The sequence below is a fragment of the Falco cherrug genome, chromosome 2 (assembly GCF_023634085.1).
Source record: "Falco cherrug isolate bFalChe1 chromosome 2, bFalChe1.pri, whole genome shotgun sequence".
Classification (NCBI taxonomy): domain Eukaryota; kingdom Metazoa; phylum Chordata; class Aves; order Falconiformes; family Falconidae; genus Falco; species Falco cherrug.
This window is the reverse complement of record NC_073698.1, coordinates 8,818,582-8,834,417: the sequence shown is the minus strand read 5'-3', so window position 1 is coordinate 8,834,417 and position 15,836 is coordinate 8,818,582. Positions and strand designations below refer to the sequence as shown.

At 45.1% G+C, this 15,836-nt stretch overlaps 1 protein-coding gene across 1 annotated transcript in view; it reads left to right on the top strand.

Annotated features, from left to right (window-relative positions):
- The window catches only part of ME3 (malic enzyme 3), a 136,073-nt gene that overhangs the window by 114,286 nt on the left and 5,951 nt on the right, over positions 1-15,836 (top strand). The window contains exon 7 of the mRNA XM_055703113.1: positions 3,842-3,951. Within this exon, the coding sequence (XP_055559088.1) occupies positions 3,842-3,951 (110 nt within the window). The remainder of the gene's footprint in view (positions 1-3,841; positions 3,952-15,836) is intronic.

The window sequence follows — 15,836 nt, the reverse complement described above, 5'->3', positions numbered from 1 at the left end:
TCTGGTCTTAGGGTCCTGCCGTGACCAATTTGTGACCTTTATCATTGAAGACTTTGATTCTCATATTATGCAAAGGCACACATAAGCTCAGAAATGTGGTTTATACTTTTAAAAGCTCAGTGGACATATTGCAGAGAAGAAGAAAACAATCTTCAATAAAATAGGTCAGTGAAAAAAGAGTTTGCATTCCAGCATTCTCCTGTCATACTGAGGGACAGGAAGAGAAATGAGGTCTTTATAGGGCGTCATACTTTCCTTGGGCTCTGCTTCATAAAAAATGATCAAAAGCAAAAACAGAAGGGACTGTGCACTCTCATGCTGCAGACCATGAATGTGAAGTGAAGAAAGAATTCTGTGCTCAAAAGAGAGGGGGAAAAAATGTTCAGGTTAATACTCTTGCAAATTTGAGTCTGTAGCCAGGGAAACCCACCCACCTACCCTTATGCTCTTCAGAGAGTTGGTCACACATACATCAATGCTGACTGAGATCACTGATTTCATTAAGCAGGTCAGTAATGTTACTTCCTCGGTGATACAAATAAATAATAAGATTGGTGTTAGAAAAATAGTTTCTATAGCAACTGAAGTTGCTTAAAGATTTAGTAATTCTTTGCTGTGAGATGTTAGCAGATGATCTGGATGGTGTGTCTTCTCCTTCTTAGCCATGTTTTCCTCACACATTCAAATGATGGATAACAGGATTGTCCATTAGAAAACTGATTTTTGCAGGCACTTTTTGTAGTTTATTTGCACAGATTCCTTGGATATCCACAGTGTTCGTTTTGACTCCCAAGACTACAGAGAAAAAGTGACTTGGGACTCTTAATCTGTTGCTTTTCAAAGTGTTGCTCAACTTTTTAGAAATTTTGATACTGGATCTCTGCTTCATAGCTGCCAGAATCTGCAGTGGGGAGGCTTAAAGTACATAAGTAGTCTGTCCCTCAAATACTCAGTGTAACCTGCAGTTAGCAGCACACTGGGGACAAATTAAGAGCATCTTATAAAAAGAAACACAAGATTTTAATAGACGCCAGTTTGCTGTTGAGCCACGTAACATGGCCTGTCATATAGGGTGAAGGAAAGGATCTGTCCTGTTCAAAGTCACAAAACCAAGGGGGACGGTTGTTCAGTCCCTCTTTTAGGGCTTTTTTCCCCCTTGAATTATGGCAAGCTGGAATTGCCCCACCTAAGCATCTAGATTCTGCTGAATTTCAAGGCCTGTTGGTCCCCTGGAAAATCCATGCCTAAACCTCCCTACTCAGGGTGAGAGTTGTGGTGCAATTACAACAGGGATGTTGCACAGGCTCTTTTGTTGCTCCTTTGAGCATAGTAAACAAGGCAAGAAGTTGCTGCCTTTCTGGCCAGTATGACCAGTCATGCTTGCCTCTGTCTACCTAGAGAAGGCTTAGTGGACTGTGACATTGCAGGGTGGGGAGTAAGTATACCTCATAAAGTAGGAGCTATCAAATGCACACAATAAATACAGGCTAATGTTGAAAGCAGTTTTTAACCCCTCTGCACTGTGTTCTCTTTCAGGAGAGACGAGGGGGTGCACATACAGTGGGGACTGGGCATGGCAGTCCATCTCTGATGGTGCCCAGATAGTAGAAAGGTACCCGGATTGCATATGAGATAAATTGAAGATGCCCTCAGTCATTGGATTCCACATTAGCTGGGAAGAAAGCCACCTGCCATGGCATGTCCTCCCTTGCAGGTGTGCCACATCCATTCCCAGCATCAGCAAAGGAGAAGCTGAAGAGAGCCAGAAGGTGCCCAGCAGAAAGGAAGCAGCACCATGTTCTGGCACGGAGCTGTGCTGTGTGCAGTCAGTGATTGCTGCCTACATGGCTCTCTAAGGTGGACATGCCCCATTCTGCTGCTCTTTGGTGACAGCAGCAGTGGACATTGCCCTCTGGGGATGACACTGCATTGCAGACCCCATAGAAAAATTTCCACAGCTTCTGTGACCCTGATTCAACAAAGACTCCAAGCACCTAATTTTTCATTGAAAATTTTGCAAATATTACTATTATTTTGCAAATACTAAGCTTAGTAGGATATTGGGAGACAACTGGAGTTGAGTTGAATCTGAAATTTTTGTATCTAAGAGAGTCATACACAGCTCTAAAATCATTCATAGAATTATAGAACAGTTTGGGTTGGAAGGGACCTTTAGAGGTCATCTGGTCCAACCCCCCTGCCATGAGCAGGGACATCTTCAACTAGATGAGGCTGCTCAGAGCCCCGTCCAGCCTGACCTTGGATGTTCCCAGGGATGGGGCATCTGCCACCTCTGGGCAACCTGTGCCAGTGTTTCACCACTCTCAATGTAAAAAATTTCTTCCTTTTATCTAGTCTGAATCTACCCTCTTTTAGTTTAAAACCATTCCGCTTTGTCCTACAGCTGCAGGCCCTGCTGAGAGGTCTGTCCTCATTGTGGTCCTTTTCTAAAAGCAAGCACAGAGAATGTGAAGCAAGTGTAAGAGCCAACCCTTTTCCCTTTTTGAGACCAGAGGGTTTACGAAGCAAGAGTTTCTCATGAGGAACAAATAAAGGAGCACAATGTATGTGCTTATCATTGTCTCCTTGCTGACAGACATACCTGAAATAGAAAATAATAATAAAAAATTCAAGGCTCTTTCAGGAGAGCTTGGCACTCTGCACTGCGAGTGCTGTGAAAAGAACTTTTCATGACAGGAGCCACGGTTCTCAAATAGAGCATGTTTTATCCAGTATCAGTTTCTAGTCTAAAGCAGAGGTGTCCCCTACCTGAGGTTTCAGTGGCAAAGGAGGAAAGTCTGAATGGGAGGTATGTAAGGTGATGCTGCCCCTGCACTGCTCACAGTCCCAGAGAGGCTCAGGTCTCTAAAATTGCAGCTATTCAGAGCCCTTTCACCTGCAGCCCAGAGGTTGCTAATAGTTTCAGTACTCATTCCCTGAGCTTCTCCCACTGCCCTGTAACATTTATGCAAGATAGAAGAGTACTTATGGCTCTTTTAGACTTTATTCACAAAGCTTTAATGCAGCCTAGAGACATACCAAGTGCTGAAAGTGTATAGATATGGAGTAGTCTGAATATAACCCAATTTTTAGAAACTGCACACTTGCCCTGATATTACTGGACAATTATGGAAAGTCTGCAATTATTTCCCGCCTTTTCGCTCTACGGGTCACTAGCTGTCATTGTGTGCTGGTTTCCTGCTAAGCAACTCAGTGGAGAGAAACATTTCCAAAGCACAAAAATGCGGCTATGAAATCACACCATGAAGCCCTCGGTCCATGGAATCCTACAAGCAGGTTTTTTCTCATCTCTCGGTCACTTACAGTTGAAGTGGGCGCTTGGTTGTGTCCCTTTAACTGATGTTCCCTTTGCAGACAGATTTGACGTATTGTAACGTGGCAGCTGCAATGTCCATTGCAAAAGAGCATCTCCTTCTCTTTGAGAAGCTCCTTGGTAAAGACATCACTGAAAATTCATCGTACTGATAGTCCAAAGATGCACAGGTAGATAGATAGATAGATAGATAGATAGATAGATAGATAGATAGATAGATAGATAGATAGATAGATAGATAGATAGATAGATAGATAGGTATAGAATACATATTAGGAAGCCCCCCCTTGATTTATGAATACAATTTATTCTTGGTGACTCCACATTTCTGAGTGTATGGACCTTGGGAAGGGTGTGATCCTGTTTGCTGTTACTGTGATGCATTTCTCTTGCGATACTTTTATCTCTACATTAGTCTCTAGCTCTGTTGTCCCAGTGAAAGATGTATCTATCATCCTACACTGTGAGAATGTTTTTATCCATTTTTAATTACCTTTTAACTTGCAGGTACGGCATGAATTGTCTGATCCAGTTTGAAGACTTTGCTAATGCTAACGCTTTTCGTCTCCTCAATAAATACCGCAACAGATACTGTACTTTCAATGATGATATTCAGGGTAAGTACTGTTAGGAAAATGCAAGTTTAACCTTCAGCTTGTCATGAGGAAAGGTGATTAAGATCAGAAGACTGTTTATTATACAATACTCAGATGTGTAATAAAGTTTAGAGTTTACACATAAGCATTTGAAAATAAGAATGAGCACAGCAGTCTTAAGTTGACAAGTGAGTCTCCATTGATTTTAGGAATTTAGCTGTTCACTGCAGAAATGTTGTTCAAGGGAGGAAATGGATCATGTGCTTTAGATTAAGGTAATTTAGAGAGTTCCATTCATTTTCTATAATTTAGCTAAAACGATGGTGACAATTTAACAGTTATGCAAGGCTTTCAGTTTCCATGAGCCAGGTGGTCAGCAGCTGATCCTGGTATTGTCCTTCTATTGTTATCCTCATTATTACATGCACAAACTAAAAGGTAAACCAGCTTCTTTCCTCTCCGTGGATGCTAACTCCATCGTAATCTGAGAACAGGTATGTTCTCCCCTAGAGCGGTTAACGTAACTCTTCCAGCACCAAAGAGAAATGTCAGCAGCAAACCTGGAGTTATAACCAGCATGCCTCCCAGACTGCTGTGAGGCTCAGCAGTCAACAGAGTTGCTCAGGTTCACAGAGGGATGCAAGCTGCATATTGGTGGCATCCTGGTCTGGTACTGGCTTCGCTTTAAACCATTGGAAGGGCTGTTTGCCTATCCAACAGGGACAGCATCTTCCCGAGTGATTACAAATAACCAGTTTTCCTCTGTGAGTCCCTTCATCTTTTCTTATTTATTCTAGTCCTGCTTGCAACATGCAGAAATTTCCAAGGTTTGTTGATTTAATTATTTGCACTCGGTTGGACTTATCCTCACTTGTACTTGAAAGAGACTGGCAGAAATGTCAGTGTCATGTTTCACACAGCGCTATTTCTGCATCTGCTACCCATCTAGCAATATTTTCAGTGTGTGTAACAGCTTGTTAATATCTGTCATGACACAGGAAGGAGTAAGACCCTGGCTGATGGAAATATGGTTGGTATAATGAGATGCATGGTCCTGCTCAAAGGCACTTTCATGAAGAGGGTTTAGAAGCAGAGGAGCTTAAGGCATTTCAGAAAAGGTGAGATAGAAACGCCTGTACAAGAAGATGCATTAGGTGTTCTTGCCACCCAGAAAAACTTTCAGTGGAGAGAGAAGCACAGAAAAAGAGAACACAGAAGACACATTTTTAATTGTAGTCTTGAATGGAGGAACCAAGAACTCAAAGTTTTCAGGAGATGGACAGATGAAGCCCATAATGAGAAGCCCATGATGTAAAGGTTTATTTTGGATTAGTTGCTCTCTCTGCTAGTGGAAGGGGACTCAGCAGTCAGAAGGAAAAGAGGTCAGGTGATGTGGCAGATATATGGCCCTCGATGTAGGTTTTCTTGGGGGAACCTGCATGAATTGGAAGGGTTTCTTGGTGAATTGGAATGGTTTCTTCAACTGACAGAAGAAAAAGACGATACTAAAGCAAAGCTGAAGATTATGAGTGGGAAGCAGGAGACTGTATCTTTTTTATAGTTGCTTTTTGGCCATAGGTCATAGCTGAATGCCTGAGATGGTTTCTGGAAATGACCCCCCCAGAGAGGCAAACCACATCCAGGATGATGCTGTAAAGCAGCATTGCCATAAAATGGACCTTGTCTTCTTCCCCCCGGTTAGATGCGTGTCACGGTGCATGGGAGATGTCAAGTCCCCTGAAAATTCTCTGGAGTCCCACCTGTTAAAACAGTAGGATTTTACCTCTTACTAGTAAAACTCCCTTATATTCTCAAATGAAGCATCTAGCTGGCACTGGTTTCACAGTTGTAGGTAAGGGAAGACAGATCTTTTGGATCTTTTGGACAGACAAGTGATGAATCAAGGGAAGGAAGGCACTGTTTCAGGCTTTTTTATGTAGCAGTCAGAAAGAATGGGGAACTCCAAGCTGGAGTTGTAGTCAGGAATGAGTTTTGAGGACTTACGGGAAGCTGAAGTAACTTGGATCTGCACAGTTAACTCTGGTCTTGGAGTCATGTCAGACATTAATGGAGTTGAAGCTGGGATGAGTAGTCTGATTTACCTGCCCTGATATACCCCTCTGTATCCCCAGACGATATGAGAAAGGTAGGAATTGCCATTTTCTCACTTACACCCTCCTGTTCTTTGGTTTTGCCTCAGGCTCTCTCTTTTCTAACACTCCAGTGTTTCATGACTCCCCTACTTAAAAAAGTGGGAGAGTTCAATGCAAATTGTGTTTTAAATTATTAGTGAGAATTATATAAAGCCTTGTTGAAGCAGGCCTGATTACATTGCCTCAAGTCGAGCAGGAACAGACCTCCTGAAGCCTGAATGATGTGGCATTGCTTTAAGTATATTGATTTAAAAGCACATCTTAGGCACAGTGTACGTTAGATCAGGCCTGAGCTATACTAATTTAAACTCATTGCCCACTGGTTAGTGGGACTCTGAGTGCAATGTGCCTACACACACACACAGAGGTGAGATGTGGGATGAGCATATAACTTGTTCCGCTTGATTTCCCTTAGGCATCCCTGGTGCTGCCCCAGTGCCCACACGAACAGAAAGCAGTTTAAATTGTTAACACCTACTTTTTTTGTGTGACAGAAATTACTGTATTGCCAAATCTGCCCTAACCCCACAGAACTGAAAGTGACTCAGACCCCTTCCAGTCTGAGCCAGCCTGCTGATGCTGAGTGGGACTCCTGCCAGGTACCACAATCCCGGACGAGGTGATTGCTCTTATTCTGAAAGCCATTAGCTAGCCTGGGAGCTGGCGGGAGCGGGCTCGCTGTGCCCGCGTGTGGGAGCTCCCCATGAAGGGAATGCTTCGCCTTCCTCTATGGGGGTGATGACATCAGTCCTTTCCCAGCTCTGCCTGGGTTCATGCAAGGGGCAACAGCTTCAGTTGCAGCTCTACAGGAGAAAATTGATTGTCACTTCTTTTTTTTCCAGTAAAGCGCCAGGGCAGGCAGTGAAACACATATGAAATTGGAGGGACGTGAGAATGCTTTAGATTCTGCTCTTTCTCTTCCTACTATAACTTTGTTCCACTTAATTGTGCACAGTGGTAAAAAGAAAGTAGATGACTGAAAAGTCTGTATTACAAAGGTGTCAAGTGTTGTGAATCCCTGGGACAGGCATCTCTGGCTTCCTGCTTCATACAAGAAAATATATAAAATCATTGAAGAGGTTAGTTTGGAAAGGACCTCTGGGTGTCACCCAGCCCTCACTCAAATAAAAGGTGATTTCAAACTTAGATCCAGCTTTGACATTAGATCAGGTTTCCTCAGAGCCTTGTCCAGCCAAATAATTTTCAATATCTGCAAGGACGGATATTCACAATCTTTTTGTACTATCTGTTCCAAAGTTTTCTCATCTTGCTTGTCCATCTTCCCCCCTAATATCCAATTGGAATTTCCCTAGATGCAACTTGTGTTCATTGCCCCTCATCCTTTTGCTGTGTACCTCTGAGAAGAATCAGGCTTCTTTACAAACAGTTAAGTAGTTGTCGACAGAAATTCGTTACCCTCTTGGTCTTCTCCAGCCTAACCAAACCCAGATCCCACAGTCCTCTGTACACCCTCGTGACATTTGCAGTCTTCCTCTGGACTTGCTCCAGTTTGTCGATATATTCCTGGTGCTGAGAGCCCCAAACTGGAGATGCTAGTCTAGAAATGACCTCAAAAGTTCTGTGATACAAAGAAACGATCACTTTCCTTGACCTGCTGCCTAGACTTCCGTTGATGCGGTCTAGCAGGCTGTTGGCCTTCTATGCCACAAGGGATTATTGCCGGCTCATCTTCAACTTGTTGTCCACCATTACCCCCAAGTCTTCTTCTGCAAAGCTGCAGGACTTTGCATTTGCCTTTGCTGACCTTCATGAGGTTTCCCTGAACCCATTCCTCCAGCCTGCTGAGTTCCCTGTGAATTACAGTCATACCCACCAGAGTATCAGTCACTATCCCCAGCTTGTAATCATCCCTGAACTTCCTGGGGGTGCATTCTGTCATACCATCCAGGTTGTTGATAGAACTTAAATAGCATTGTCCTCTTTGTACCACTGACCACAAACCTTTGAGCCTAGCAGCTGAGCCACTTTTTCACCCACTTGGTAGTCCTCTTGTTCAGTCTGCGTCTCTCCAGTTTGACTACAGGGATGCTGTGGGAGATTATTTCAAAGGCCTCATGCAGGTCAAGGAAAGCAACATCCGCTGCCCTCTCCTTGTCCACATAGCCAGTTTTCTCATTGTAGAAGGCAGCTGAGTTGGTCAGGCCTCTTTTGCTTTGGGAGATCCATACTGTTCTCAGTCACCTTCACGTTCCTAGAAACATCTTCCAGAAGACTTGCTTTGTAATCCCCATATACTGAGGTTAGGTTTACTGAGCTAAAAATCCCTGGATCCTTCTGGCCCTCCTTGAAGATGGGTGTAACATTTGTCTTTTTGGGGAGTCAGGAATCTCTCCAGTTACCAAAACCTTTCTAAGAATGACTTCACAATGCCTTTGGGCACATACCTCAGCATCTTTAGATGAATCTCATCAGGTCTCATGGATGTGTTGAATAATCCCTGCTAAATAGGCAGGAGTCCACAGAAACCCAGTAAATTTGCATACCTAAGGTTCTCAGCATGGGACTAGGGCTCTGTGTGCATGTGCCTCCCCATCTTTGTGGCAAAAAAGCCGGTCTAATTCCAGCACAGTCTTCAAAGATGTGCACTGAGTAACCAAAGAATCAGCAGGGGTTTATGCCTGGGCTAAGCAAAAGTGGGATCAGATGCATCAACCTGTGATTGGAATTGGTTGGCTCGGCTTGCTGAGCTGAAATCTTTATGCTGCAACAGAGATGCTTCGGTGTCATGGTTCAGTTATCTGATCAGACAGAACGGAAACATTATTCACTATGAGAGTGGTCAAACACTGGGACAAGTTGTGCAGAAAGCTTTGGGACTTTTATCCTTCAAGAAGGCCCTAAGCACTCTACTCTAATTTTGAAGCTAGCCCCACTTTAAGCAGATATCAGACTAGATGACCTCCAGGCATCTCTTCCAAGCTTATTTTTACTATGGAAAGTTTGTTCTCCTGGTTGATCAGTGTGTTACCCGCCCCCCAACCCCCACATATTCACATATCAAATGAATTCTTCAGGTGTAGATTGCTTACTCGGTACTGATCAGCAGAAGTTGTTCTGCAAAAGAAGTTGTTCAGTTAGAGTTGCAGAAAAATGAAGAAAGCTCTAACATGTTATTTCATTAGTTGTATCTAATCATGTCATTCAAAAGCCTTTCACACATATGGGCAGGGCAGAGAGAATAGCACACAGAAGCATAAAGCTTACTATCTCCTGGCTCTGGGCATTTTTAACAGTCTTTTAAAACTAGACCTGATATAAAGTATGACATTGATAGCTTCTCAAACCACCAGTCTGAGTGTTCAGATATATCCATATCCAGTTTGAGACACTGTAAACAGACAGGATTTCTAAAATCCTGAATACCTACAACACGCAAATGAGATTTCTTCAAGGCACTTCAAGATGGGAAACACCAAATCAACAAAGGCACATAAAAAAACTTTTGTATTTCCACAGTCCCTCCACAACTAAAGTAGTCTACAGGCAATGCCCGGGGTCATCACTTTCGCAAAACCTCTCTGAGTCTTTTTCCAGCATTAGAGCAATGGGTCCCCTTTGTTGACAGGTATGTGACTGCTGATGAGCCTCAAAATATCTCTTGACCCACCAGCGCCTTTTCCTATTATCCTAGTAGATAACCTTTCTGTAACCTTTCCAGGACACTTCGGGAAGCGGTGTCTCAGCCTGGAGGAACACCGCTCCCAGACCTCAGCTGTGGTTGGGAACACGCCAACTCCAGCGCCGCAAATCTGAGCGGCTTCAAACATTTGCACAAGTTAGAAAGCAATCTTGTGCAAACGTGGCCTATTTTGCAGGCATGTTTCCATGTGCTGTGAGAAGCAGGCGACGCTAGTTTTTGGCTCGGTGTTAACTCATTTCAGCAGATTAAAATGGTACAGTATCTTACTTTGTTGTTTCAGCTGGCGTGGAAAACGCATCGGTAATCATCACAGGAAACTAAAGAGGGGGGAAGCACAATGGGAAGGGAGCGCTTGGTTGATACGGTGCCGCAGAACAAAGCAGGCTATGTCCTGCCAGGCAGCTCCTGAGCAGCACGCTTTCCCGGTGGGGATTTACCCAGCCTGAAGATGGATGTGGAGATGTTCTCAGTCCGGTACAGGTTCACCATTACAAGGCTCTGGGACCTGCTGTGCCCTGCAGCAGAGGAGGCTTCTGCATTTTCCCTTGATGCTACTATGTTAACTATTTAAGGGCCAGGTTTTCTGGGTTTTTTGTTTGGTTTTTTTTTTATCCTAGGCTTGTCTCTTAATCACACATTGACCGCTAAACAAGCCCGGTCAGAACAGTGTGGACTCCTGGGTGTAGATGGGCCTTAGTTTCTTGGGCTTAGTGGTGCAGAGCTCTAAAGATCCATCCCATTTGTAAATGGGGATTGTAAAACTGGTTTCCCTTTCCTCTCCTACTTCTCTTATTTGCTGTTTTTCTTATTCACTGGATGCCACGGCAAGCTTCTCCTTTGCAGTAAAGAACAGCACGCATCTCCTCTGTGTTAAGCTCTCTGTGATCTTTTAAGTACAGGCTAAGGAGGCAAAATGGATAGAACAACAAGGCTGTGCTCTGACCTGGTTTAGGTTGTTGGTATAAAACAGCATCCACAGGGCCTCCACTGCTGATGGGGATGGGGAAGCTTTCTTGCAAAGTGCTGGCAGCTGCCTGGTAGCCTTTGCCTTAGTGGACGAGGGGGTTCAGTGTGCCCAATGGCACAGCCTGCGTGCTGGCCGGCACTCGTGCAGGCAGGAGTGAGGGCAGTGCTGCAGGCCAGCGCTGCAGCGTGGGTTTAAGGCACTGCACTGTATAGTCCAAGCACTTTACAGTGGAAGGATTAAAAACAGGCACCTGAAGATGACCTGCATTAGGCATCTACTTTAAGATGAGCTCTGCATCTTCACTGTCAGACAGCTCTTCACCGTACCACCACCTCTTCTGGGTTAGGTCGCCCTAAATCTGTTAGTGGAAAAAGCGAGTTCCTTCCCTGAGCGTCGATGCTTTGTGTTTTACTGCTGTTCTTACTGACGCACTCCACACCATTCTGAGGTTTATTTTCTTAATGTTTTACAGAGGCCCTTTGGGGGAAAGGTAACACTAGCCCACAGCCATGGAGGCGAAGACCTTGAGCTGCAAATGCTTCAGCAGCTTTTTGCTTCAGTTTTGCTGTGTTTGACTTTTGATTGTCTATTTGGAGTGGATCTGGACGCGCTCCACTCTGCTTTCCAGTAACAGGCGGAACTGCTGCAGGGAATTAATGTGAACCAGGCTTTGGAAAAGCCCTATGCTTTCTCTGCATCCATAACTTTAGATATATTTTCTTGGCTGCCCGTGGCTGTAGCTGTTAAACTGGTGTTTGCAGTTCCCTGGGTCCTCATCTTGGCATGGTTTTGATGCAGCAAAGTGTAAGCAGGCAAGGCAAGGGTAAAAAATAACAGATCAGGCAGATTTTGGCTATCTCTTCCACGAGTGTGCTGTGGACCAGGGGGAATCACCCACGCGGGTGTTGTATGAAGAAACGGGCAGTTGTGCCGCTGCGTGCTCCCATCGCTGCTGCTATCAGAAGGATTCGGCAGGGTGGTGATGCTCTGCCCCTCAGCCAGCACCTAGACCAGGTGACAGGGCAGTGCCAGTCCTCAGCATGGGGGGACTCCTGCCCCCAAGCATCCACAGGGTCCCTGCTTCTCCCCATGTCCCCTGCTTAGGCACTGGGTGCTGTCACACGCAATACAGCCTTGACATGGGCGCTGGGCAGCACGTCCCCTGTTTCGCTCATGCCAGCGCTGCCCAAAATTCCATGTGTCTGCGCTCCCCACTCTGAAGGAAGGGTGAGGTCCATGGGCATGGGTGCCTCTGGGCTGCAGCCTTTTCCATCCCTGCAGTCTCCTGAAGCGGTGGAGCAGACCCTTTCCCCCGGCTTTTGCTCCAGTGTACTTCCACTGACATCTACTGGGGTTTGTTCTTACTTACACTAGTGCAAGTGGAATTAACCTCGGAGGGGATTTTCTTAACATTTGACAATGTTCTGAATGTGCTTGAGCATCAGAGATTAATTCCTGTGGGGATGGCCATTTTCCTGAGTGTACTTCAGTCTGCAATGCCTCTTTTCCTTACTGGTCCTGTTGCTCTGGACTCCCCAGAGAGGCTCCTGAGGTCTGCTTGCTTTTTTGTGATATGGTGAGTGTTCGCTTTGAGCCTTGGACAGACAAGATGATTTACAAGGATTTTCCTTTCATCTCTCTGTGTCCCTCCATATCTCACCTCAGATACGGACCAGCCAAGCTGGCTCTCGCTAATTACTTAGGGAAGTAGTTATCGACAATAGCAGCATTCAGTCTCTTAGGAGAATAGATAGACCAACATGTTGAAGCGTGGTGTTTTTTTTCTTGCCAGAACTCATGGTGAGGGGTCCTGGCCTTCCCCCACCCAGTCTCATTTTGTGGCCTTTTCAGACCTGAAGCACAATGATTAGCCAATTCCTTACATGAACCAGCTGTTAACTCCCCTCTGTAGAGATGCTCTGTTGTTCCATGCTCAGAAATTGTAATTATCGAAGAAAAATATTGAGCTAAGGCCAAGGTACAGTAATTTCGTTACTTGAATAATGGGGGTGAGATGCAGTCTGGGAGACGTGGAGGGATTAGAAACACATTGGTGAGAGAGGAAGATGATTAGGCATGGCAGAGCTGAACAGAGTCCTGCTGTTAGTCAGCTGCAGTACAAGTGCAGGGGGATGAGTAATGGCACACCCAGTCCCACAGCTCTCCTCTCTGCAGAGTGCACGCTGCTCTGCAGACTGCGGCTGTGCACCCTTTCTTTCCGCCACCTCAGTTCTCAAATTCTTGCTATTAACGTCTTTAAAAGACCTCGAGTCCCTCTGCTGAATGTCCTGTGAGCATTTTCCATTTAAATGGGTTTGCAGATGTCCTGCCAGACTTCTTGACAATCATAGGGTATAAAGCCATTTTGCCTGGGTCTCGACCAAGAGAAACAAGATATTTCTCCAGTTACATGTCTTTCTTTTAAATACTTTCCAGGCATCTATTGCTGCTAATGCTGTAACCTGATACGTACACTGTCACACTGTAATTGTTCCATTTTGGCTTTTTTCCTCTGATCAGTTCCCCACGCCCACCCACATGAGGATTCAGGGATTTCTGTGCAAAGTAAGCCTGGGAGATAACATGTGAGCACGTGTGAGCATATATGTAAAGGTTCATATTCTGCTACACGTCACAAGCTTGGCATCGCTGACCGCTGTGGGACCTCACTTCTTTGCAGTTCAGTGCCAGGGTGGGATCCCTTCCTTCACCGTTTAGATGTCTGCAACAGAGATGTTTACATGTATTCTTGTTATGTTGTCTCTCTTAAAAATCTGTGGTGGTATGACGCTTTCACGGTGCATTTCATTTGACCCAGTTCAGGTATCTGCTTCAGCATGAGCAGGATCATACATGTTTCTTTAGAGGAGTCCTGTCCTCAGCATCTGGCATGGCAGCAAGCCAAGATACTTCCCAAAATACACAGAATGAGCATGGGCCAGCTATGTGACACCCATAAAAAGCAAAGTCTTAAAACTAGGCAATTATCTGGTGCTCCTTTAGATATCTTGGATGTTCATTATCTTCCTCTGTAATTTTTCTAGTCCGATAGCGTGGCATTTCACCAGGCAAATACATTATTCAATACAAATACAGCTTAAAAAGGCAGAGAATTGGTGCAGAAGCAAGGGGAAATCCTTCCTATACATCCTTCAGTTGTCTGAGTTGACTCGTTAACACTGAAGCAGCAGAGCACTCAGGGGCCGGTTCCGTCTCTATCAACTCACTTTTAAACGGACTGAACTCAGATGGTCTTGGTCTGGAAATGATACAAACTGTTTTCTGAGCTAATGAAGGGAATTTATCCTTGGTGCCGAAGCGAGTGTCTCAAGTGATTCATTGCAAGAAAGAAGCTTACGAAGCCACCAGCCATTAGTCTAGTCCATGTTGCGTTTAAGACACAGACGCTTGCGATGCCCTCGTGAGTAAGAAATGCTGCCGTTGCTATTCTGTACCAGCATCCCAGTGCACGGACACCACAGCACTAACATTTGCTGCAGGAGTGCGGCCGCTACCACCTCTGCTAAACCAGAATCACTCTTAGGTGGCACTAATGATTAAATTTGGGAGAACTAAACTCATCCAAGTTATAAACACAAAATGTTGGTGAGCTAATGGTACCGATAAATGCTTCTGGTCTGGCCAATAAAGATTTTCTTTGTCAGAGGAGCTTATATAGGTTCCTTAAGCAAAATAAGCCATGTCAATAAAAGTTACTTCTCTGCCACAGTACCTGTGCTCCCACTAGGTGTCCTGCTTGCAGGGAAATAATGAAAGAGAGAATAATTCCCCGGCGACGTGATATACCAGTAGATTTCTAATTCATCCGTGACTTTTGCACTCAAGAGCCGCAGCAGGTAAAGCTGAATGTACTTTCTGGGTCCTTGACAGATGAGGCAGCACCATCTGCCGGTTTCACTGCTCGTGGTCGTGCTTGGCTCCTGAGCTGCTCTGTTCCCAGCCGGGCTGTGCACTGATGCCTGGCAGCACCCCAGCCCCCAAGGACCCTGCAGGCAGGGGGTCTCCCTGAAGGACTGGCTGACTGGAACACTGATGCACTGGCTGGTTAAATGGGCAGGAAAAGAGGAAATGCTGGAAATTTGCTGAAATCGGGTTTTATTAACCTAAAAGGGTTCATTGTCCGCCCCACCTGTGACCTCCCACACAAGGCTTTTTACTTGTTGACTCCCTGATTTCTCACAAATCTTCTGAAGATGAGAATGGAGAGACCAGCGTTAGAGCTGGGGACAGCATCAGAGCTGGGGTGCATCCAAACTGGTATCTTTTAAAATGCTGAGGAGTAAAACTAAGGGATTTGATGATATTTATAGGTCCCTTCCAACTCGAGGTATTCTGTGATAAAACTGTCTCCTTCATTCCTAGCTCACCTTTAATGCTTGTATGCAGCTTGCCCAGGTGACCTGAGATACCACCAGTGCCTGAATGCTCATTCCTCTGTGCCTCACTTGATTTCTTCCCACCGTGTTCCTTCACCTGGAATAGGACATTAGATGAATACTATGTGTGATTGATGTGGGGTGAGGGCAGGTTGGTTCAGTCTAGACATCTGCCTCTCTCGATGGATGCAAAGTTGTACATATCACAGTGGCTGTAACAGCAGGACTCTGCTCTCCATACACTGGATACTTTCTCACTAATCTGGGACCAGCTCATGTTCTCAATGACTCTGTAATGCTTGGCAGCGAGGGATGATGGCTCTGAGTCAGCGTGTCAGAGTATTAGGGAAGTAAAAAAAGAGAAGGTGGTGCTGGGCTGTGAAGGTAAATGAGGAGAAGAGGATGGTAATTCCATGATCACAGAGGATTTTGTGACAAGGGTGCCCAATTTCAGACCACCGCTCTGCTACAGATGCCTTAGGTGACCTTAGACAAGTCACATGAACCTTAAACCCTTGGGAGTTTGGTATTAACTTCAGGCGTTCTAGGATTTGGTGTCCTTTTGACTCTATGTAGAGGGACATTGGTGTTCTCCTGCCTTGCAGGGGTCTTCTGAGGATTAAGGTTTCAGAGTAGGGAAGGCACTCTGATCCTTTAGTGACACAATCTAGGGGAATGGTTCCTTCCGCAAGGTTTCTAACAGCATGTTAGTGGGGTAGACAATCCAT